At 44.9% G+C, this 24,043-nt stretch overlaps 2 protein-coding genes across 2 annotated transcripts in view; both read right to left on the bottom strand.

Annotated features, from left to right (window-relative positions):
* The window catches only part of SLC35F2 (solute carrier family 35 member F2), a 28,437-nt gene extending 15,863 nt beyond the window's left edge, over positions 1-12,574 (bottom strand). Inside the window, exons 1-3 of the mRNA XM_081002264.1 lie at positions 12,207-12,574; positions 2,445-2,620; positions 725-852 (exon numbers count right to left, since the gene is read on the bottom strand). Of these exons, the coding sequence (XP_080858390.1) occupies positions 725-852; positions 2,445-2,620; positions 12,207-12,391 (489 nt within the window). The 5' untranslated portion in view covers positions 12,392-12,574. The remainder of the gene's footprint in view (positions 1-724; positions 853-2,444; positions 2,621-12,206) is intronic.
* The window catches only part of ALKBH8 (alkB homolog 8, tRNA methyltransferase), a 229,924-nt gene that overhangs the window by 174,880 nt on the left and 31,001 nt on the right, over positions 1-24,043 (bottom strand). The gene's annotated exons all lie outside the window — the stretch shown is intronic.

Here is a 24,043-nt window from a genome sequence, read left to right on the forward strand (position 1 = left end):
TCTACAAAAATACTTCCTCAAATTGAAAACAACCAGACGAAGCAAAAAGGTATCTTTTATCCAGAGAAAGCAGCTGGAAGACTCCCATGGAGAGGATGTTTTGAGCTGGAGAGGATGTTTTCTAAGTATTTGTATTAAAAGTCATTAGCCAGTTTTCAGAAAATGCATCTGCTGCCCCGTTAACTAGGGGACACCTTTTTAATCTACCAAAAGGTTTCTAACGGATGAATTGGGTAATCACTGCTGTCCTGATTTTAGACAGGACTCTGTTGGATATTTACCCTCAAACATTGAAACAGTGCTGGAGTAGGATCCTGGGAGGCCACAGTTCAAATCCCCACTTATGCTCATTTGTGGGGGTTTTTTACATCTCTCCTGTGTAAAACAGTCCTACACAGTCTCGAGATTATGTGATGACACTGAGCCTCTTCACTGTCCACTCGTTCTATTTACACCCCTATCTTTCCTTGAAGGAGCTTCTCCCCACCTCCATTTTATCCTCACCACAACCCCATGAGGTAGGTTAGGCTGAGAGAGAACTTGACTGGCCCAAGGTCACCCTGTCAACTTCAAGAGGCTGGTTGGCGATTTAAAGCATCAAGTCTCCCTAGGCCTAGCCCATCACTCTGACCAATACATCACACTCGTTTATCGGTGGCTCTTCACACACATACACACACACCCCTTTTTAAAGTGTAACAAGACTCTTTGCTCTCTATTCTACCTGGACACTTGTTAGGGTGGTATACTGGTAGGCTTTGACGATGGAGTAGTTGGCTTCAACGTCAACTAATCCAAGCAAAATGTACTTCCACCATTTCCTTCGCAGGATCTGCCAGAGGTTGTCGTCATCTGGAGAGAAAGCAAAACACAAATGTCAGCATTTAGGCATGGGTCTGCTCTCTGGTCCATCTCTTCTGCAGAAGCTCCCTCTGTGTCCCCCAAAAAATCCAAGTTACATTTGATAGTTTTATTATTATTTCCTCCAAGGAACCCACAGTGACATATGCGCTTTGCCCCCCCTCCATCTTTGGGCCTGTGAGGTAAATTTGGCAGAGAGCTGGCGACTGATCCAAGGTCACCGAGCGAGCTTTGTGGCCAAATGGAGATTTGAACCCTGGTCTGACACATGTCTCTATTTGACCAAGGAGGCATCCTTCTCGAGGGCTGTACTATGCTCCAAAGCTCCTCAGAGAGGCCTACCTTACCCATTCTCCAACAGCTTTGCATCACCATGTGAAAACTTTTCTTTTTGACAAGCGTTTGACCAGACAAGTTTTGATATTTTCCCCGCCTAGAGTGGCTGGGAAAACCAAGCCAGATGGGTGGGGTATAAATAATAAATTAATAATAATAAATAATATTAATTTTACATTTTTTTATTAGCCACCACTCATTTTTATTTGTCGTTCTTTTTTATTTTACAATACAGTGCTTTTATTGTCTAGTTTTACTAAGGGAAAAGTGGAGTACCAATATTTTCTACCGATATAAAATGATAAACAATAAAAGTTTATTTAGCGGTTACGTTTACAGTTCACCTTTCCACTGGAAAAAGAACAAACTCCACCCAACCTGACTAACAGTAAAAATCGTAATAAAAAATGACCAATCCACAAATAATGTTTTGAAACATTACTTCTATTTTATTTTATCCAAATTGTGATAACATATATTATGTATACTTGTTTTTAAAGCCTGTTTATTTTATTGCTCTTTTTCTTATGAGTATTTCTCTTACACTATTTTATGTAAACTTCTTACGAGAATTTTGAAAAAAATGATGCGGTGTATAAATCTTGCTATATAAATAAATAAAATCTAAACATCAGTTTTTTTTTAAAATGGCATGGAGAATCCTGGACATGGGCTGACTGACTGGAACAAGAATGCAGTGGTACCTTTGTTCTCAAATACCTTGGTACTCAACTTGGAAGTCAAACACTGCAAACCCGGAAGTAAGTGTTCCAGTTTGTGAACTTTTTTCAGAAGCCAAACGTGCTCCAATTTGAGTGTTATGCTTCTGATTTGAGTGCCACACTTCCGTTTTGAGTTCCACACTTCCGTTTTGAGTGTGATGCTGAGGTCTGTCTGTTTTTGCTATTTATTTTGCGTTTTTGTGGCTCTTTTTGTTTTGTTTTTGTAACTGTGTGGAACCCAGTTCAGCTACTGATTGATTGATTGCGTGACTGCACTACATTGTTTATTGCTTTCATTTTATGGATCAATGCTCTTGTTAGATAGTGAAATTCATGTTAAATTGCTGTTTTAGGGGTTGTTTTTAAAAGTCTGGAACAGATTAATCCATTTTGCACTACTTTCTGTGGGAAACCGTGCCTTGGTTTTGGAACGCTTTGGTTTTGGAACGGACTTCCGGAACGGATTAAGTTTGAGAACCAAGGTCCCACTGTACTCCACAATTCTGTGGCGGGTCCCACTTGTACCTTTTCTGAAGGCCAGAATCATTGTGTACACGAGGAAAAGCAGGCAATAGTTGATGAAACTCTGCAGCATTGGAGTGTTGACCTGGTACTTGTCGGCCAAGTACTGGCTTGTAACCGCAGTCCCACATATGAACAGCGAAAGTATCTGACCCAAGAACAGCGTTTTCACAATATGCCTGCGAATGAGAAAAGTTTAGAGGACCATTATGATTCTTCATGCATTTTTATTATTATTAACCACATGCCAATAATTGGGAGCTGCTTCTGTTACCTCACGTCAGCAAGTGAAGCGTAACTGCACCAAGAAAAATCATGCCTGTGACCCTCTAAATTTTGTTAGACATTAGCGCCACCATCGCTGACCACTGAGCAAACTGGCCACGTCTGAAGGCCCACGGGTTCTTCACCATTGCCCAACAGAATGATCTGGTTTAGCATTTTTTATTTGTTTATTTATTTTTACTGCAAATGTATTAAAGGGGGGAAATAAAGGGGGGGGAGACACATAAAGAACAGGAAAAGACAAACCACCACAGAACTAAAACAAACCCATCAGCTCACAGTGACAATTTTTTTTAATTCACATTGCGTCAAGCATAGCTAAACACTTTGAATCCACCAAGTTTGCCTAATACTGTACTTGCACTTGGCATCCATCCACTGTTACTTTAGAAACCAAAATTTTTTCCACAGAAATTTTTTCCACATCGCATTGCTCAGCACCTCACAGGTTCAAGAGCTGCTCCAACAGATTCCTTATGCTTTTTATTGTGTATAGCGAACTACGGAGTCACTGCAAACCGACCTGCGAATTCATTACTTTAAACTCAAGAGCTGCCATTTAAACTTATTTACGTAGCATACATATTTCTAATTCATTCCTAGGAAGCTGCCAGAGAAGTTTATACAGTAATTGAAACGACTGGGGTTATTTCAGTCGAAAGTTCAAAAGGCGGACCGTGACACTATAATTATGACACGTTAAAAGCTTCAAAAGGTATAAAGTAACCGATAAAGAGGTAAACAAACAAATATAATACAAGACACAAACTGCAAGCCTGTGCAATATGTCCTATCAAAATGTTCTCAGCCTATCAAACATGTATGGTAGCACAAGCATTTCCTTTTGCAAAAGAGAGAGACCGTGAGTGTCTTCAGCATTCACATTTCACCAGGAGCATTTTGAACCTGGCTATTGACCAAGTGAAGATGCCTGGGTACCAGGATAGCTCCTGACATCTCCACCATCTGGAGCTGCATACCTGGGGATCCTTGGATCTTGACTGTTTTCACACACTAGCAATACATCCTCTGGAATTCTATGTGTTATATTTTATCTGTAGAATCAGAATGAATTTCAGGAACCAAAAAGTCATATTGCAAAAATACAATTTTCGAGCCAGCTGGCCCCAAAATGGCAACTAAGTCATTCTGTTTTGGCGATTGTAACCATGATTTAAGAAGCCATTTGACACCTAGCTTATATATCTGAGTTTCTAACACTGTGTATGTCTGCTGAAGCACTCAACAGGCCCACAATTCATCCAACAATGTGCTGCTTTTTATTTGGTAGGTTGTAGGCCAGGGAATTCAGCAGTGAAATGAAAGTCACAGGGCCAAATACATTTTCTTTAACACCACATAAGCATCATCACCACATCTCTATCCCACCTTTCATCCAAAGAAAGTGGTTCTCTCCCTCTCAATGCTATCCTTCCAACAACCCTGTGAGGTAGTTAGGTAGGTTAGTTTAGAGAACATGAATTTCATGGCTGAGTGGCGATCTCAACCCTGGCTTCCCAAGGTCCTAGTAAAATCATGATTTAATGTGAACCATAGTAAAACTTCAGGTGCCTGATTCACAATCACTTAAGCCTTTGTTTACTGAATCACAGAAGAGTTAAAATCACCAGAGAGAGCAGTCGAGTGTTAATCACTCACAGTTGTGTAGCTTTGGGGGCAGCAGTGGTTTCTTAACCATAATTAAGGAGGGGGTTCAGATTTTGCACGTATTGCTAGGCTATGTAAAAGACATTTCGCAGCACAAACTTGTAATCGCCTGCAGAAAACAATCAATAGCGAGATTAATAGATGATAAAATGGCAACTATCTGAGGTGCTGGATAAATGATTAATAATGAGAATGCATGTTATTAAAGGCAAATGTGTGGAATTAAATAACCTTTTATAGGGTTTTAGAAGCACGGTGTGGAACGCCGATGGCAAAAACTTTAGTTTTCCACATGGAAAGAACAGAAAACACACATGCGTAACCAGCATCTCCCTCTCCACTAATTCCCCTAATTGTGCTACTGGGATGCCTATTGATTACCACTGTTCTTATCTATTATTTACCAGCCTATAAATAAAAGAAAAATAACCTTCCCCTCCCAAGCACTTGGATGCATCTCTCTGGCCCGCTTTATGAAGACAGTAAAGATTAATTGCTTTGGCTCCTTTCTGGGATGAGGTAATGGCAGTGATCTCAGGCAGACATTTAGTTCTACAACGCATGGCTTTGATTTATTCCGCCAGCCACAGGCCACAAAAGCTTGTCCCGCTCATTAGTTGTCTCATGTATAGTATACTCCTGCCCAGTCATTTCATTCCTCGGGAGACACTCTCTTAGTAGTGGCTTGTGATCCAATGGTTCGATTTATGTCCTTTCAGTGTGGCAGAACCTGCCCCTTGGAATGCGCTCCCAATGAATGTCAGGCAGGCTCCTGCAGATCTGGCACTTGGGCGCCTGCTTAAAACTCATCCAGGCTTTCCCTGAGGGGTAATACATGATGATGTATTAATCTGATCTACTGATTTGTGAGGCATTTTGTACTTGTCTTACGAATGCAATTTTATTGACAAATTTATGCTTTGTTCACTCACTGCCATGGTATTCCCCTACCCTCCTTAATGGTGGTATATAAATCTTTGCAAATAATTGCTAAATAAATAAACAAATAAATAAAATAAAATAAATAAATAAATGGGGGTTGCACCTCCTTGGCTCTGCCTCAATGTCTGAATGCCCTTCTTACCAATGACACCATCGTCCATTCTGAAAATACAGTGGTACCTCGGGTTACAGATGCTTCAGGTTACATAAGCTTCAGGTTACACACTCCACTAACCCAGAAATAGTGCTTCAGGTTAAGAACTTTGCTTCAGGATAAGAACAGAAATCGGGCTCCGGCGGTGCGGCGGCAGTGGGAGGCCCCATTAGCTAAAGTGGTGCTTCAGGTTAAGAACAGTTTCAGGTTAAGAACGGACCTCCGGAACGAATTAAGTACTTAACCCGAGGTACCACTGTACACACTCCAATGGCACAGGCCTCATTTCAGCAGTTTTATTCCACACTGCTGCAGTATGTATGAAAATCAGGCAGGCTAATCAGGTGGGTCCTCCATTTCTCTCCCTTCCAACTGCTGGCCAGATGGTGAACAGGTGGGGAAGTCCGATGAAGCCTGACCTACCTGCATTTTTCAGATATTCACTCATATACTGCAGCAGCTTTGGCTCACACCAAGTAAACCATCTCCTGCGGTTTAGAGGCATCATCCACTTTCCAATGAATTGCCTGTTTATCACCTTGCTGTCACTTTCGGAAGCAATCCCAATCAGGCTAAAACTCTATGAAATTCAAGTTTTCAGGCTGCTCTTCTGTTTAAGAGAGCTTTAGTCTGCTCAATTTTAAAGAAAATTAAGAAGTAATGAGTAAGCCACAGCGACGTTTCAGAAACATTGCCAAAGAGGCAGTCGGTTCACTCTTCTAGCTCACAAAGCAGCCAAGCAAGTTTATTAACTCACACTGCGAGACATGAAAGTGTGACTGCAGGTAAATGTTTTAACCGTTACGTTAATGGCAATCCAGGCAGGCGTTTATAAATTAAGAGGACGCTCAACTGTTGTGCCTGAAGCCTAAATTAACTTAAGAGTTGCTTTTACTCCAGAAGTGCCGCATGTACAAATGGCAAGAGAACTTGTGGAGTTGCAGTAAGTTCAATATATTTTGGATGGAAGCTGATGACAGGTGATTTTCCCATGCACCTGCTAATATTTGCACTGGATTCTGTTAAAGAACTCCTCCTACCTGATCAAAGTGAGAGAAGATATAATTAAGCTGTTTATTACGATCAGGACTGCGATAAGTGCTAAATGGAAGTTCAACAGTCTCACATTGTTGTTGTACCCACCCTTCACCATCCGATCCCAAGGTGTGGCACAATAATTTAAAATTCAATATTAAAAACCATTCAACACAAATGACTAACAGCAACACCTTGAACAGTCTGGGAGCAAATCAGCAACCTATCTGAGCAATGTGTTATGCGCTGACAGGCTCTCACTCCTGTTTGCAACCATGCCACAGCATTCTGCGTGAACTGCAAGGGAAGCCCCACATAGGGTGCATTGCAGTAGCCCAATCTTGAAGAAACCATTGCATAAACCAGTGTGGCCAATCCAGGAACAGCTGTAGCTGCTGTACTAGTGGCACTTCTAGCCACTAAGACTACTTGGGCCTCCAGTGACAAAGTCGGCTCCAGAAGCATCCCTGGACTGCAAAAAAGGAGAATGCAACCCTATCTAGGGGAGGCAATTGACCAGTTTCTCAGGCACTTGGCCACAGCGCCCCTGACTTGCTAGGATTCAAGCTCAGCTTGTTTTCCTCTCCATCTCACCATTGGCACCAGTCCAAGGGACTGCATGGCCTCTCCCGATTCAGATGCTACAGAGAAATAGAGCTGAGTGTCATCAACATACTGATGGCACCTTTCCCTAAAACTCCTAATGACCACTCTCAGCAGTTTCGTATTGACATTAAATAGCACTGAATATAAGATAGTGCCCTGCAGTACCCCATTATGTAATCTCCAGGGCATTGAAAAGCACTCTCCCAATGTTATTCTCTGGTCCAGGTTTGGATCATGGTCAATGGGATAGAGCTGATGAGAGATCAAGAACAGGAACAGTGTTAGAAACTCAGATACGTTAAACAGGCACCAAATGGCTCCTTAAACCAATGTTACAGTGGCCAAAATGGAACGTCTTGTTGCCATTTTGGGGTAAGACAAGATCTACCGTATTTTTCGCTCTATAGGATGCACTTTTTCCCCTTCAAAAATGAAGGGAAAATGTGTGTGCGTCCTATGGAGCGAAGACGCCATAGCCCCGCGACCCTCTCCCGGCTGGAGAGGTGACGCGCGGCTATGGCAGGAGCCTCTCCGCTGCGCCTTTCCGCTGCTCCCTGACCTGCTCTTTGGGGCTGGTGGTGGGCTTCCCCCCGTCAGCCCCAAAGAGCAGGTCGAAAGGAACCTGAAGCCTGGAGAGCGAGAGGGGTCAGTGCACACCGACCCCTCTCGCTCTCCAGGCTTCCAAGGTAGCCGCCTGAACGCACCTTAAACGGCACCTTGTTTTAGAGCGGGAAAACAAGAGGGGGAAAGTTCTCCCCCTCTCTGCACAGCGCCTCCTGCCACTTCGCTGAAGGGGTGCTGGGCAGAGAGGGGGAGATTTTTTTTCTCTTGTTCTCCCCCCTCTAAAACAAAGTGCATCCTATTGTCCGGTGCGTCCTATGGTGCGAAAAATACGGTAAACTCTCGTTTTTCCAATAACAGACTGGCTTTGATTGATTCTCTGTTCAACACCTGGCTGGTTCAGATGACTACTTGGAGCTAGGTTAAGAACTTTTGAGAAATTAAATAAGAAAAGTCACTTGATCCAGGGACTGTCCACATATCTACTCGCCTATTCCGACCTTCTTTTTCTTAATGGCGGACATTCATTCCACAATGAACTATGATGTTGTTCACTGCCCCTGCTCAGGCTGCACAGAAAAAGCATTTTGGTTCCTGAAATTCATTCCAATTGTGAGGATAAAATATAACCAATATAATTCTACAGAATGTGGTGATTAGTGTATGAAAACAGTCAAGACCCAATGATCCCCAGGCAGACACCTCCAGAGATGGTGGAAATGTCAGGTACCCTCCTAGTACCCAGGCATCTCCCTCCACTTGCTCGGGACAAGATAAAGCAATGAACAAATTCAATTAATAATAATAATAGTAACCGCCATGGGCAGGAAAAGCTGCAGGGGTAATGGGGGAGTTGTTATTTAGAGTCACAAAATGGTGGGAAGCCCGCCTGCCATTTCTCTACTTTGAATTCCCTTTTCCCAAAGAGACTTTAGAAAGTTGCTATGGCCCTAAGTTTTAGTGTAGGCCTTAAACTGACCTCTGTCTTATTCTGGTAAGGCAATTCTTATGTTGTCATAAGACAGTGGTGGGCAATCTTTTTTTCTCTCCACAACAACAGGAGAGAGTCAGATCACTCTTGCCTGAGAAGTGAGCTGATCACTTGCAAAATGCCTTTAAAACTAGGCCAAAATTAGGTCCTAGGTACCTCCACTGTCCTAAAAGAGTGGTGCAAGAAAATTCCCTGTCCTTCACCATGCTCTTAGTCACTGTAAGGCCTAAATTAACTTTTTTTTTTTGTCACGGGAGCTGTAAGAACAATGGGGGTCAATCCAGCATAATTTAAGTACTTTAAAAGACCACTAATTTAAGAAAGAAGGGGTTTAACATGGGGTTTAAATTTCCAAGCAACATTAGCTAGGATTAAAAGTACGTCCACTTTAGCCAAGGCATTTCAGAACCTCAGTAATTTGGAATCTTCAGATTGAAGAACAGAATCTACGTAACAACTACTCAGTTGTGGTTAATTGTTCTTCAACCTGTAGCCACTATATTCACAGGCCTCAGCCTTCAACACCAGTTGAAACTGTTGTATAATGTCCTCCCTCCCCTTACCGCAATGACATGTTGCAGTCTGAAGGCCTTTTGACGCAAGGGCCTGCCATTCTGCAAAAATATATCACTTGACCTTTCTTCCAGGAGGTAATGCAAGGTTCTTCGTTTAGAATAATACGAGAAAAAAACTTGGCTGCCAGTTTAAGAAGCAGAAATTCCTTTGCAATCTGCTCTGCAACCTGGACCTTAAACCTTACAGAGCAATAATTTCCATCAAAAGGTCTCAAGCAAGCAGTTTTATCAATGTCCTATATCGCTTGGCTCTGAAAGAGAGGAGAGGACTGCCTGAGACAACCCTCCTCCCTGTAAGATTCATTTGTTTAATCGTTTGGAATTCTATTTAAAAAAAGGAAAAAAAGGATACAGAAGCGGGAGACAGGTCTGAAGTCCAATCTGGTCAAGTCCCAGTATAGGGATAAGAGCTTAACCCTTCTTCACTTCACAGAAGGGATGCAACAAATCATTAGCTTTGCACAAAGCAAAGCAATATCTAGCTATGACATTGTCTGTTTATAATGAGAGGGACGGTAACAGTTTAGGTAGGCACATTAGGCCAACTTCCATTGTCATACAAGCGTACAACCAGTGCTGTTTTTCTAGAAAAAGGTGCCGGACCTCACCATGAACACCTCCCTTGTTCTCTTATGAAGGCAATGGCACCCACCTGAGGGGTGCTGGAACTGAGTTTCAGGTGGAAAAAAAGCGCTCTGTACAACCTTATAACAGCAAAGCAATTTCCAGTCCTAAAAGCGTATTTACCAAGCTGATCCAATAAAACACATTGCCATACCAGTCTTGAGATCAACATCCCCGTTGCCTTGCCCTCCCCCAATCATAGCTGTCAACTTTTCCCTTTTCTTGCAAGGAATCCTATTCAGAATAAGGGAATTTCCCTTTAAAAAAGGGAAACGTTGACAGCTATGCCCCCAATAAGCAGCAGGGACATACCTGCCAAAAGCATAGCAGTTCTGCCCCACCCAAACAGCCACTTTTGCCTCAGGTGAGCTCTGTTTGCAGGGAAGCCTCTATGATCAACTGATTGTCTAGGCCCTGCCGAGTACTGTGCACAGACCTGCGATTATACCTTTTAAGACCAAGAGGATGCTACTGCCATCATGCTTCAACCTTCCCAGACACATTTGGCCAACTGCTGTTGACAACAGAATATTGGACAAGATGGAGCAAGTCAGTTGCTCAAGACCATGATCTCGGAGTACCAGGCAGAGAGAGGTGTAGACTGAACCTATGTTTCCTGCACCTACAACCCATTTCAACAACGACAAACAAGTAAGACGGAAAGGTAGGTGACTTGACCATAACCACAAATGGAGCACAAGGCAGGGTGGGTGGGCAAAGCTAATCCACTAATCATTTCTCCTTCAATTAATTCCCTACCCAGATGCCCCAAATCAATCCCTCAGTTTTTTGGTTTTTTTACAAAGTTCACACAGTTTTTTTGTTGTTGTTTAGTCGTTTAGTCGTGTCCGACTCTTCGTGACCCCATGGACCAGAGCACGCCAGGCACTTCTGTCTTCTCACACAGTTTACCATCCAAATTAATGCTTCAAATATTCATTCCAGCCAAGATTAATTTTCCCCAGATCCTCCAATCAATTTCACAGCAGCTGGTTCCTCCCCCACCACAAAAATTGAATTTCCTACTCAGATACCGTCCCCCCCCCCCCCACTACCAAATCAATTCCAATGGAAAAACATTAAGTTTCCGCCTGTTTCTTGCAAAAGCAAATAGATGCCAACTTTTCTGCTGGGCTCTCCTTTGATACTCTTTTACAATAACAACCAATATTCCATTATTCTGTCTGCAACTTAAAGGAGCAAGGCTTACAGAGCAAAGAAAACCTGGAATTCAAAACAGCCATCCGATACTGAATCGCCAACCACCTAATGCATCAGCCTTCCACTACTTTCGTTGCAACACCTCTCTGGCTACTCCACCCAACAGCCACTCAGGTGTTGGGGCATGCAAGTACTGAGCTGCAACCATTCTGTTCTTGTTCACTGGCACCAACATCTCAGCCCAGACCCAGAGGCAACGTACCTATGCTCCCTTGGCAAGGAGATGTATTTTATGGTGATTTTTGTGCCCTTGGGCTGAGGGCCAACTCAACCAATCTCTAGGTTTGCCCCTGCCCACACCCTAAAGAAACTGATCTGCCATCATATGGGCGTCTAGAAGCCTACAGGCTGATCCTAGGTCCCTTCAGATGTTTGTAGGGTGTAGAAAGCTGACTTATGCCAGATTAGGCTATCGTCTAATGTTAGGAACATAGGCTGCCTTAGACAGAGTCAGATGATTGACCCACTTAGCTTAGTACTGTCCACACTGACTGGCAGCAGCTCTTGAAGGTTTCAAGCAGGCATGCGGAGGAGATGCTCCTCCAGTCAGCCAAGGCCCTTCCCCACTGTCTACTTTCCAGAGCCTCTGCCAGCAGCATACACAAAATAATAATAATCAGCCGGGAACATTCTGCCTACATAGCATATGCTTCACCGCTCCCCAAATAAATAAATTTCTTTATTCTGTATCAGTCAGCCATAAACCACTAAGACTTAAGCGGATGCACGAAGGCTCTTGTCCGAATACCCCGTGGCGCTCACGAACTAACCACAAAAAAAACAAAGTACGCCTTGGGCATGTGCAGAGGGCACAACATCAGCCAGCCAACTCCAAACCACCCTACTCAAGAGGAAGAATTCCTCCGCCAGAAAGTGAACAAACTTGCTTCCCACGTGAACTTTGCCTTATTCCCCCCCTCTACACCCACATACAAAAGCAGAAAGCGCTCCGACCGCGTGCCGCTTCAGAAAAGCACGTGCGCCACGGAAGGCGCAGCCCGGAAGCGTAAAAATAACAAAAGTCTGCTCAAAATCGGGTTGTAAACCCTCGACGGGTATTGATCGGGTGCCAGCGCCTCGCTCGCTCGCCCTTTTGTGCTCACCAAGAGCAGAGCTTCTCCCGGACACGTGTCAGAAAGCTGCTGCGGAGGGATCGTGGGGAAACGGCTGCTGGTGTTGGTGGTGGTGATGATGATGATGGTGCCGCCGCTGCTGATGTTGCTGCAACTGCCGGCGCGGCGGGGTTTCCATTCTTCAGCTCCAAGGAGGTCGGAGGCAAGCCTTCCATCGCAAGCGGCAGCCTGAGCGCAGATCCGCTCTGGAGAGGAGGCGCGGGCGGCAGAAAGCGGCGCGCAGGAGGAAAGGGAGGGGAAAGGAGGCGGGGCCGCCGCTACTGCTGCTCGGCCGACCTCCTCGGATTTGCTGCTGGGTGATGCTGCCGCCGCCGCCGCTGTTCCTCGCTTGTCTCCTGCAGCAAACGATTAGCAGTCAGCAGATCGCACAAGCCCGGATCAAAGATGCACAGCGCCCGCTGCCTGGTTGCTTGGGCACCTGCGCCAAAGGGTGCCAGCCAGGGGGAGTCAAAACAACCTCCCAGGTCCTCCCGCTTTTAGTTGCTCCAGGCTTCATAGCACCTGCTGTTAAGAAGACGCCTGTGTGGCCTTGATGAGAGCTTCCTGTTATTTATGCGTGTGTACCCTTTTCGCTCCTAGGGACTCCAGGCGGCTTACAGATAAAATCAGAGCAACCGAATTATTTTTGTAAAAAGCATTAATAGAATTAGACCCTGTCGGTCTCTAAGGGCTATTAAAAACATTGGGGAAACTGACGGCTTTTAATGCTATCCCTAAGCCTGTTGAAAGAAGGTCTTCACCTGCCAAGGGAGCCAGTTTAGCTTTTAATGTATTTTTCATCTTTGTTGGAAGCTGCCCAGAGTGGCTGGGGAAACCCAGCCAGATGGGCGGGGTACAAATAATAAATTTATTATTATTATTATCATCATAGCGAGGGAGCAGTGGCATAGTGGGGTGGAGGCACAGAGACAGTTGCACAGAGACAGTTGTCCTGGGCGCAAAATTGTTAGGGGGTGCAAAATTTCAACCCCTGATGCTGCCTCGGTACAGCTGCACACTTCTGAGGCTGAGCTCTGTTGAAAATGACATGCAAGTCAGGAAGTGACTTCTCCAGACAACAGAATGACTCCTCTTATCTCTGCGGCTGAGATTTCCTGGGTGACATAAATGCCCTTAGGCAGTTGAATGCGCATGCGTTCTCCCTCCCACCTCCCCGTCCATGGAGCCCCAGGTGTTAGCAACTCACTAGAAGGGAGTTCCAGTGTCCGGGAGCAGCCACTTAGAAGACCCTCTCCTATGTCTCTACGAAGCAAGGGCACCCGGTTCATGGGAGCTGAGACACTGTGGGGGGCCCCCAATCTCTTTTTTTGAGGGGAGCCAGGCCCCCTCAATGTTCAGGACATTGCATCAGGGGCCCTCAATCCTTGGTAGCACCTCTGCTACCAGGTGTGTTTGCGAGAGGTCAAGAGAAGACAAAATTGCCTTGTATACACTTGGGATGGCAAAGCAAAGACCCTGTCCCATAGGATTCTGAATGACAGTGGGTGATGAAAACAGCATTATCCTTGCCCAAAGCTGTGCTTTGTGTTTCCTTGAGATTCGTCCTTCTCACATATGTGGAAATGTAGTAGCAAAGTCCAGATTGCCAGCTTGATTCTTCTCGTCTCACATCTGCATATTAAAGTAGCAAAGCCCAGAGTAGGCGATCTTCTTCGCACCTCACATCCAAAGCGGAAAGAATAAATCACAAACAAACACTGCTCAAATGTACCGGTAACTGCTCTGTTCCGGCTTGACTCTGAGGTTACAGATAATGAAACTGCAAGGCTTTATTATACAGACTTTTAAAAGAAACTTGGTAAAGGAACGGAAATAACGGAATGAAGAGGTGTGATACATGTTTTTAAAAGAAGGCTGTCATGTGTCTGGATTTTCCTGGACATTACCAGGATTTCAAAGGTGGGGGGAATTTCCAAAAGGCAGTGCTTCGTCTAACTTTGAGGTTTGTCTGAAAAAAGCTCAACAACTTTGGGGGGGGGGGTCCTGGTTTTTATTTTTGAAAGAAATGTCTCTAACAAATATTAGCTTCCTAGGTTGCCAAATACAAAAATTAACCCTAGTGCTTCTGCTTTATTAGGGTTGCCAAATTACTAAAACCAAAATACAAAATGCAATCTAATTGTGACAAGAGTCCCTCTTTTTTCTGGTCCCTGTTAATTATCTAAAACATTTGCACCCCACGTTTCCAAAAGAGTCAGGGGGGCTAACAATTCCCTAAAAAAACAACCTATAGAGAGAGGTTAAGAATACAACAAAGAGTCAAAATACAACAAAACACTTGCTCAGTATTCTCCCAGAGAAGACGCAGCCTCAGCAAAAACAAAAAAAACCAACACCCCCCTCCCGAAAAATAGAACATAGACCAAAGTTCGTTAAAATCACTAACAAACAAAGGCCTCCGGAGAATGCCTGATTAAAATGCTGTTGTTCTACACTGCTTAAAGATCACTTGAAAAAGTTGGGCAAGTTGTTTAGTCTGGAGAAGAGAAGATTAAAGGGGGATGTGAGAGCCCTCTTCAAACATCTGAAGGTCTGTTTGGCAGAAGCTGGAACAGACTTTTCCTGTGTTGTTCCTTGGGGCAGTGCTGGGATCAATGATTAGAATTTGCAGGGAAGCAGAATTTGGCTCAACATGAGCAGCAAGACTCTAATTGTATGAGGAGCTCAACAATGGGACAAACTGCCTCTGGGAGGTGATGATGAAGGAGGCCGGGCAAGAATGCTGTAGTTGTGTCCTGTGTTGCACCCTTCACCAACCTGGTTTTGGACTACAACTCTGTAGCTGAGGCTGATGGGAGTTGTCGTCCAAAAAGTCTGGAGGGCACCAGATGCACAAAGGTTGGATTGGGTGACCTCTGAGTTTCATTCAAACTCTAATTCTTGATTTATTTCCACACACTCCCATGTCATGGACACAGAGGAATGGTGGAACCAGGTGGGGTACCACCGAATGAAGAAGGCTCAGAGCCCAGGGACTGGTGGTGGGATGACAATGAGTGGCCAGAGGGAGAAGACTGGGAAGAGGAGATGTTGGAAGCTGAAGAGATAACAGGATTTAGTGAGTCTGTGGTAGACAGAAATCCAGAATCAGAGGCAGAAGCTGAAGAAGGGGGGAGGGAGGCGAAGAGGCCAGTGTCTCCTGCTGCTGCTGCAACAAGCTCCCTTCCGCTCCTGTCTCCCAGAACCAGAAGAGGGCTGAAATGGACAGTGCAGCGACAGGCTGCAACCAGGCACAGTCTCTGATTGCTTGGGAAAAGCCCTAGAGAGGAGGGGACTTAGACAGCTGTTGGGAGGCAGGCAACTGATCCATGGGACAAGACCTATCAGGGAAGAGCTGCTCATTAGGCCTGATATTCCACCAAGTCTGTGCAGATCATGTTCTTCTTACTAAAGAGTTAATTCCAACTTGCATGGTGTGATTTACTGCCAGCTCACCCCCAGGTTTCAGGCAGACCCCTGCATCAGGTACAGCCGTGGCTCAGTAGTAGAGCACCTGCTTGGCATGCAGAAAGTCACAGGTTCAATCCCTGGCATCGCCAGGTAGGACCTGGGGAGACTGGAGAACTGCTGCCAGTCAGTGTGGAGCCTCCTGGTTGTTTTACAGAGGACAGGGTTAATCAATGGCTATGCTCTTCCTCTGAATGCACCGTGCCTCTGAATGGCAGTTGCTGAGAATCACAAGTGGGGAGAGTGCAGGTATGTTCAGGTCTTGCTTTGGTGCTTCCCATAGGGTACCTGGTTGGCCACAGTAAGAACAAGATGCTGGACTAGATGGACCATCAGCCTGACCCAACAGACTCTCCTCATGTTCTTAGATATAATAATAGTAATAGTAATAGTAATAGTAATAGTAATAATAATAATAATAATAATAATAATATATCCCACCCTCCCTGGCCAGAGCCAGGCTCAGGGCAGCTAACACCAGTAAAATTACAGTAAAAACATTATTGGGGGGGCAATTTAAAATACAGGTTAAAATGCAATTTAAAATGCAGCCTCATTTTAAAAGTAGCCCATAGATCAAAACCATAAGGGGAAGGAAACATAAGGGTGAGACTGAGTCCAGCCAAAGGCCAGGTGGAACAGCTCTGTCTTGCAGGCCCTGCAGAAAGATGTCAAGTCCCGCAGGGCCCTAGTCTCTTGTGACAGAGCGTTCCACCACGTTGGGGCCAGTACTGAAAAGGCCCTGGCCCTAGTTGAGACCAATCTAACCACCTTGCGACTTGGGACCTTCAAAATGTTGTCATTTGTGGACCTAAAGGTCCTCCATGGGGCATACCAGGAGAGGCGATCCTGTAAGTATGCGGGTCCTAGGCCATATAGGGCTTTAAAGGTCAAAACCAGCACCTTAAACCTGACCCTGTACTCCACCGGGAGCCAGTGCAGTTGGTAAAGCACTGGATGAATGTGATCCAGTGATATCCAGCTACCTGTCTTGAAGGAAGACGGGGAATATTTCTTTTTTTATATAAAAATAAGTAATTATTACAATCTCAGGGAGGGTATACCTTGACAGGAGCATAAATGCAAACCCACGTAGTCTGTGCACAGCTGTTGAATGTTTAACTTCTGATATCCTATCATAGGCAATTACCGTATTTTTCGCTCTATAAGACGCACCAGACCACAAGACACACCTAGTTTTTGGAGGAGGAAAACAAGAAATTATTCTGAATCTCAGAAGCCAGAACAGCAAGAGGGATCACTGCGCAGTGAAAGCAGCAATCCCTCTTGCTGTTCTGGCTTCTGGGATGGCTGCGCAGCCTGCATTCACTCCATAAGATGCACACACATTTCCCCTTACTTTTTAGGAGGGAAAAAGTGAGTCTTATAGAGCAAAAAATACGGTATGTTGTTGTTGTTTTTCTAGTCTGTTTAACCCAAGAGCAAATACCTTCTTGGCTCTTAAGTCCTCAGAAGAGAGGCTGTTGCTGTGTAAAGAAATGATGCGCTGCACACAGTAGAGAGTTACAATGTGTTGATTAATTAATTAAAACCAGCTAATTAAAAGGGGAAATTTGGGCTCTGGTCCTTAGTGTGAGAACAGGGAAGTTATGCAGGCGTGTTCTTGTTGGCATCTGCAGAATGTTGGACCAGCATCCTTGGTAAGATCCTGGACTGTATCTCCTATTTTATTTATGTATTGCTTTAACTAGGGCCCCCTGATCACTCTGCTCTCTAAGCCCAGCTACCTGCCAACTCTTTTGCCGCCACTCCATGCTTTGCAGTGCATTTTCCTGTCATTTTCTTTACTCCAAAAAGTTCTATTTCAGGAAGCAAGCAGGTTTATTTGTTTTTTGTTTTATTATATATCCCAACTTTCCTTCAAGGAACTCAAGGTAGCATATACAGTCATACCTCGGGTTACAGCCGCTTCAGGTTGCGTTTTTTCAGGTTATGCACCCACCAAAACCCGGAAGTACCAGAACGGGTTACTTCCGGATTTCGGCGGTCGCACATGCGCAGAAGCGCTAAATCACGCTTTGCGCATGTGCAGAAGCGTCTGCGCACGCGTGGGTTGTGAACGTGCATCCCACACGGATCACGTTCGCAACCCGAATGTCCACTGTATATATTTCTCTTCCCTCCATTTAATCCTCACAACCCTGTAAGGTAACTTAGGCAGTGGAGGAGCTTCATGCTCCGGCACTGGAGGTAGAGAGCAGGCAGGGGCATGACTGGCGTGCGTCCCGGGGTGTGTGGTGTGCATCCCGTGGGCATGTCATGCCGCCCGCAGGGGTGTGGCGTGCATCCCAGGGGCATGACGCACTGCCTGTAGGGGTGTGGTGCACGTTCCTGGGGCGTGGCGCCCAGCGCGGGGGAGGCAGCCGCGATGACACCTCACCGGGATCGTGGTGCCGGGGGCAGTGCGATCCCTCCACCCCCCTCTTCCTCCGCCAGTGAACTTAGGTGGGCTAGGCTGAGAGACTGTGGCTGGCCCAAGGTCACCCAGTGAGCTTTGTGGTCAAGTGTGGACTAGAAACTTGGGCTCCCAGGTCCTACTCTGACACTTTAGCCACTATCCTACCCTGCACTGGCTCTCCTTGTTTGTTACACAAGAGCACCAAATCGTTTGCACAGCCAAAATTTGGTGGAATGTAAGCGAATCCTACCCTAACAGTCTGCTAGTGGCCTGTGTCAAGGATTATTAAGGAACACACTCAATCATCCTGATCCCATTAACCCCCATTCTTACATTATGATGATTCTTGTGACACGAAAAGGAAAAGCAGTGTTTTGCCCATAAGAAAAACTTCATCATTCATATGACAAAGCCAATGCCTTTACTAGGCCAAACAAAATTCCACAAAATAGTGTTCAAGATTTTGGGTTCAACAACAACAGTAACAACATTTTAGTTAAGATTTTATGGTAAATCAGAACAAGTGGATGAAAACACACAAAAACTTAAGATCCTAAAAATAAAAAGGTTAAAACATTCCAAAATCTACATTGCATCCCATTGCAGACAGGAAAGAGGTGTACAGAGCAGAGGCAGAACACAAAGTCCTTTTGAACGAACTACATTGGTTCACCAGATGGAGCCTCAGTACAAACGCAAAATGCGAGAACATTCAGGGAACCAAACCTTACTTTGCATTTTGATGCATGTCAGTTCAGCCATATGTTTTTTCCTTATTATTGAAGGTAAGGATGTACAGTGAGTAAAGATGGAAAAAACCTGAGATGGATGGGGTTCCATTAAGCATCTCTGCTTTTTGGAAACATAAATTCCAGTCTCTGCAATGGCTGGATAATCAGTTCTCATTTGCATTATTTTAAGCTTAGATTAAGTGGGCTATGCCAGGGCTATCCCCACTTTTCCTGCTACAACACCACCCACTTTTTATGAATAAAAGCAGGATGTACTCTATAAATTCATGCAAACCCTTATGACTTGTATTGCCTACTTATTTTTATGTAAATAGTATCCCATTGATTATAACAGAATTTGGGAGACAAACCTCTCCCCTGGCTTTTAAGTTGCCAGCTACATTCATTTCTTCTTTGCCCAGCTATTTAAAAAAAGAAGCTACAAGACAATTAACCTCATTTGAATGAATAGCTATGGGTTCCTTGGGCCCACAAAAGTTTCATTGTTGCGTAAAATTTTGCTAAATGCTACTTCTGCTTCAGACCCAAATCATAGGTCCCAGCTGGGAAGTTCAGGTGGAAGAAGACAGGTAGAAGGTGATGGGAAGACCTCCGCCCAAAACCCTGGAATAGGATTGTCATCTTCCTGCTTACAGAAGACAGTGTCTATTTCAGCTGTCCTGTGTTTGAAGGGCTGGTCAGCCCAAGTTCCATTTAAAGGCAAAGAACTGCCGGAAGGGAGAGCAGGAGATTTGCAATTGCTCATCAGCAGCTGACACCTGGACAGGTAATCTGGCCACAGTCTTCCAAACCATAGTAAGATCTATTTTATTTCTATTTAAATTATAGTAATTATTTCTAGATTTGCAGCTATACGTGTACATGGGCATAAGCAAATGCTATGCAAATCAGTGTCCTTACTCGTCCTCTTTATTTGTTGACGCGTTTTCTCTTTCATTCCTTTTTTGGCAATGCACAGGGGTCCACCCAACCCTGAAAAGCTTCTGCTGGAGAGAGCAGATTATATTGGGCTAAGTAAAGTTATTGACAGCAACTTGTGCTGCAGGTATGAGGCTCTAAAAGCAAGCCATTTCATGTGCAAGAGTTGTGCCTCCAGTATTAATTCAGAGGTTTGGGAAACTGCTCCGAAGAGAAGGCTCAGGGCCACTGTTGTTTTCCTTACAAAAGACCATGCAGCCTTCTTGTTTTTCTGCGAAGAAATACCACTACGTGGAATGAATATATGAAGGTTTTCCCCAACGCCCCCCCCCTTTTCCCTGAGCATTAAAATGCAACACACAACATGTACTTTCTAACTTTGTTCTGTCTGATTCCAGGAAACGTGGTCCTGAATTTATATTTAAGAAGCTTGATTGGTATAGAAATATATTGCAATTTCTTTTCATTAACATTTGTCACTTGGCCTTAAATATCGCTGGTAGGAAAAGCAGCTTCGAAGAGGCTGCATTTAGTCTGGGCACCAAGCCAAATTGCACTTCCAATCCCCCACACCCTGCCAGCCATTACTGGAATTAGCAATAACCCTGAAATCTTTGATGTGTGCAGTGGGTTTTCAGCAAAATCTCACTAAATTTGACTGGGCAGTTTCCCCCATCATTTCCACTGCATGTTCTTCTTGCAGGTACTTATACCTGTTTCCAGGTCTCTGAGCTGTTTTGCACAAACAAATACAAGCATCATTATTTATTTTGTCTGCTTAAAGCACTTCTAGGCTGCATTTAATCATAATAATTGTAATTATAAATACTCAAAGGTTTGTTGTAGCTTATACTGAGAAACAATTGCGGTTTCCATCTTTTGTAAGTTGCTATGGGTGTAACCGACTGTAGAAATGGAACAAACCAGTAAACAATAAAGCAATAAAACAATGATTAAATGCCACATGCTTTGGAGAGATACAAAGGCTGGATAATGAAAGGATGAAAGAGCTGGTCTTCTTTCACTTATCACAATCCATAAGCAGGGTGCCATCACTGAAAAGGCCCTCTCTCCAGTTGCTACCCATCTCATCTCAACTTGGATTTGGGATAAGTGCATATGGGAACAGACAGTTCCCTGTTTCCCAAGCTGTTTAGGGTTTAAAAAAATTAGGTCACATTGATATGAGCCCAGGAACACACAGGACATCAATGCAGACCTTTTAAAACAGGACTTAGAAAGGACCTATATGTTTAGAATGGCACGCTCTGGATAACCACCAATCAAAGTCTCTGGACTGTCTTCAAGAGCTGCCCCGTGTACAACTCATTGCAGTAATCTAACTTGGATTTTTAAAAAGCATTGATAATAGTGGCAAGTATATATGTGTATGCATCTTTGTAGCAGTTATCCAGGAGGGCATTCTGGCAATTTGTACATTAAGAGCTGTTTATAAAATTTATAAATCTCTCTTTCTTTCTTTCTTTCTCTCTCTCTCTCTCTCTCTCTCTCTCTCTCTCTCTCTCTGTACTCGCTCCATAAACAAGTTTCTGAAAGTGAAATACAAATACAATGCAAGCTAAAACAATGATTATAACCATTTAAATACACAAATATACAAATTTGAAACAGCAGCAAAAAGAAAAGAAAGAGAAAACCCCCGGAAGTATAGCACTAGCAATACATTAAGCAGCAACAGAATCAAAAGCTTGTTTCAAAAGGAAAATGTTTCATTTGCTATGCTAGCAGAAGACATAAAAAGTGGAAGATAACCTAAATGTGGAATGCCTCGCACCACTATAGAAAAAGCTGTTTTGCAGGTCGCCACCAGCTTTGCCTTGGAAGAGAATGTCTGATTTCATATCTGTAATAAACTATAATAGATAACTATGATAGGTAATCAGTTCAAATAAAGGTGCTACCATAAAAATAACATTTGAACATTGAGGCAAGGAGCAGAGAGGAAGATATAAGGTATGATTTCACCATAAACACAAAACCCCCCGCTAGTTAGTTATACCTTGCAAATTTTCATTGCTACCGCTAGAGGCCACTTGTTCACAGCAACCAGTTCAAACACAGCTCTGTTTTTTCCTCAGTCTCGTTTCAATGTTTGGCCTATCTTTGATAAACCAAGTAAGGGCTCATCCACACTTTCGCTTGACCTGTATTTTAATCACATTGTGTGCAGATTAATTCCCCTGGGGTACAAGAGCTTTTCTCATTATTCCGTGGATGTGCCTTGCAAAAGTTGTTCTCAACCCGCTAAATCAGAGCTTATTGAATGCATGGGAAATCTAAATAGAGGTTTTGCTTAACCGAGCATCATTTCAGTGGGTGAGATTGGATTTTTGCACAGCTGTGAAACTTAGAAATGTGCTCATGGTACCAGGTGGTTCTATGAGCTCCTGCTATCAATACTACAGTACTTGAGCCTGCAAATGTTTCAACCTGAACTTAGAGCCCTTCCATTCATGATAATTTGTGCTCATTGTGATATCGTTGAGACGGCTAGAGCGCCGGTGGCGGATGACCCATTCTGAAGCTGACCGGACACAGGTTAGAGCTCAGTGTCGAGCCTACCAAGTGGCGGTAGCGACGGCGAAGAAGGCTTTCTTCGCCGCCTCTATTGCATCTGCAGAAAACAGCAGCAGGAGACTTTTTCAGGTGGTCCGCAATTTAGCGGAACCACCTGCTACATCGGGGCCCAATACGGGCCACATGATCTCCTGCAATGATTTTGCAAAGTTTTTTGCAGATAAAGTCGCTCAGATTCGGGAAGAGGTAGACGCCACCGTGGGAGCAGGGCCGGGGCGGGGGAGTGCTAGAGTCCTGTCTAGTCAAATTGTGTGGGATCAATTCCAATCTGTTACCTCCGAGGATGTGGACAGGCTGCTTGGACGAGTGAAACCAACCACCTGTCTCCTTGATCCTTGCCCATCCTGGCTTATAAAAGCTAGCCGGGAAGGGCTGGGCGATGGGCTTCGTGGGGTGGTGAATGCTTCCCTCCGTGAGGGAGCCTTCCCAGACCCGCTGAAAGAGGCGGTTATTAAACCGCTTCTTAAAAAACCATCTTTAGATGCGGCCACGATGGCCAACTATCGCCCAGTCTCAAATCTTCCGTTCTTGGGCAAGGTGATTGAGCGAGTGGTTGCTGAACAACTCCAGGCACGCCTGGAAGAAGCGGACCATTTGGATCCCTTCCAATCGGGATTCAGGCCTCATCACGGGACTGAAACTGCCTTGGTCGCACTGGTTGATGATCTCCGGCGGGCTAGGGACAAAGGTGAGAGCTGTTTCCTAGTTCTGCTGGATCTCTCAGCGGCGTTTGATACCATCGACCATAACATCCTTCTGGACCGTCTTGAGGGGCTGGGAGCTGGGGGCACTGTCATACAGTGGTTCCGCTCCTTCCTCCTGGGCCGTGTTCAGAAAGTGGTGGTGGGGGATGAGTGTTCAGACCCTTGGGCTCTCACTTGTGGGGTGCCTCAGGGTTCTGTCCTCTCCCCCATGCTTTTTAATATCTATATGAAGCCGCTGGGAGAGATCATCAGGGGGTTTGGACTGGGTGTTCATCAGTATGCAGATGACACCCAGCTCTACCTCTCCTTTAAATCAGAACCAGTGAAGGCGGTGAAGGTCCTGTGTGAGTGTCTGGAGGCGGTTGGAGGATGGATGGCGGCAAACAGATTGAGGTTGAATCCTGACAAGACAGAAGTACTGTTTCTGGGGGACAGGAGGCGGGCAGGTGTGGGGGATTCCCTGGTCCTGAATGGGGTAACCGTGCCCCTGAAGGACCAGGTGCGCAGCCTGGGAGTCATTTTGGACTCACAGCTGTCCATGGAGGCACAGGTTAAATCCGTGTCCAGGGCAGCTGTGTACCAGCTCCATCTGGTACGTAGGTTGAGACCCTATCTGCCCGCGGACTGCCTCGCCAGAGTGGTGCATGCTCTGGTTATCTCCCGCTTGGACTACTGCAATGCGCTCTACGTGGGGCTACCTTTGAAGGTGACCCGGAAACTACAACTAATCCAGAATGCAGCAGCCAGACTGGTGACTGGGAACAGCCGCCGAGACCATATAACACCGGTCTTGAAAGACCTACATTGGCTCCCAGTACGTTTCCGAGCACAATTCAAAGTGTTGGTGCTGACCTTTAAAGCCCTAAACGGCCTCGGTCCAGTATACCTGAAGGAGCGTCTCCACCTCCATCGTTCTACCCGGACACTGAGGTCCAGCACTGAGGGCCTTCTGGCGGTTCCCTCACTGCG

The sequence above is a fragment of the Podarcis pityusensis genome (genome assembly GCF_964106645.2).
Source record: "Podarcis pityusensis genome assembly, chromosome: 4".
Taxonomy (NCBI): Eukaryota; Metazoa; Chordata; class Lepidosauria; order Squamata; family Lacertidae; genus Podarcis; species Podarcis pityusensis.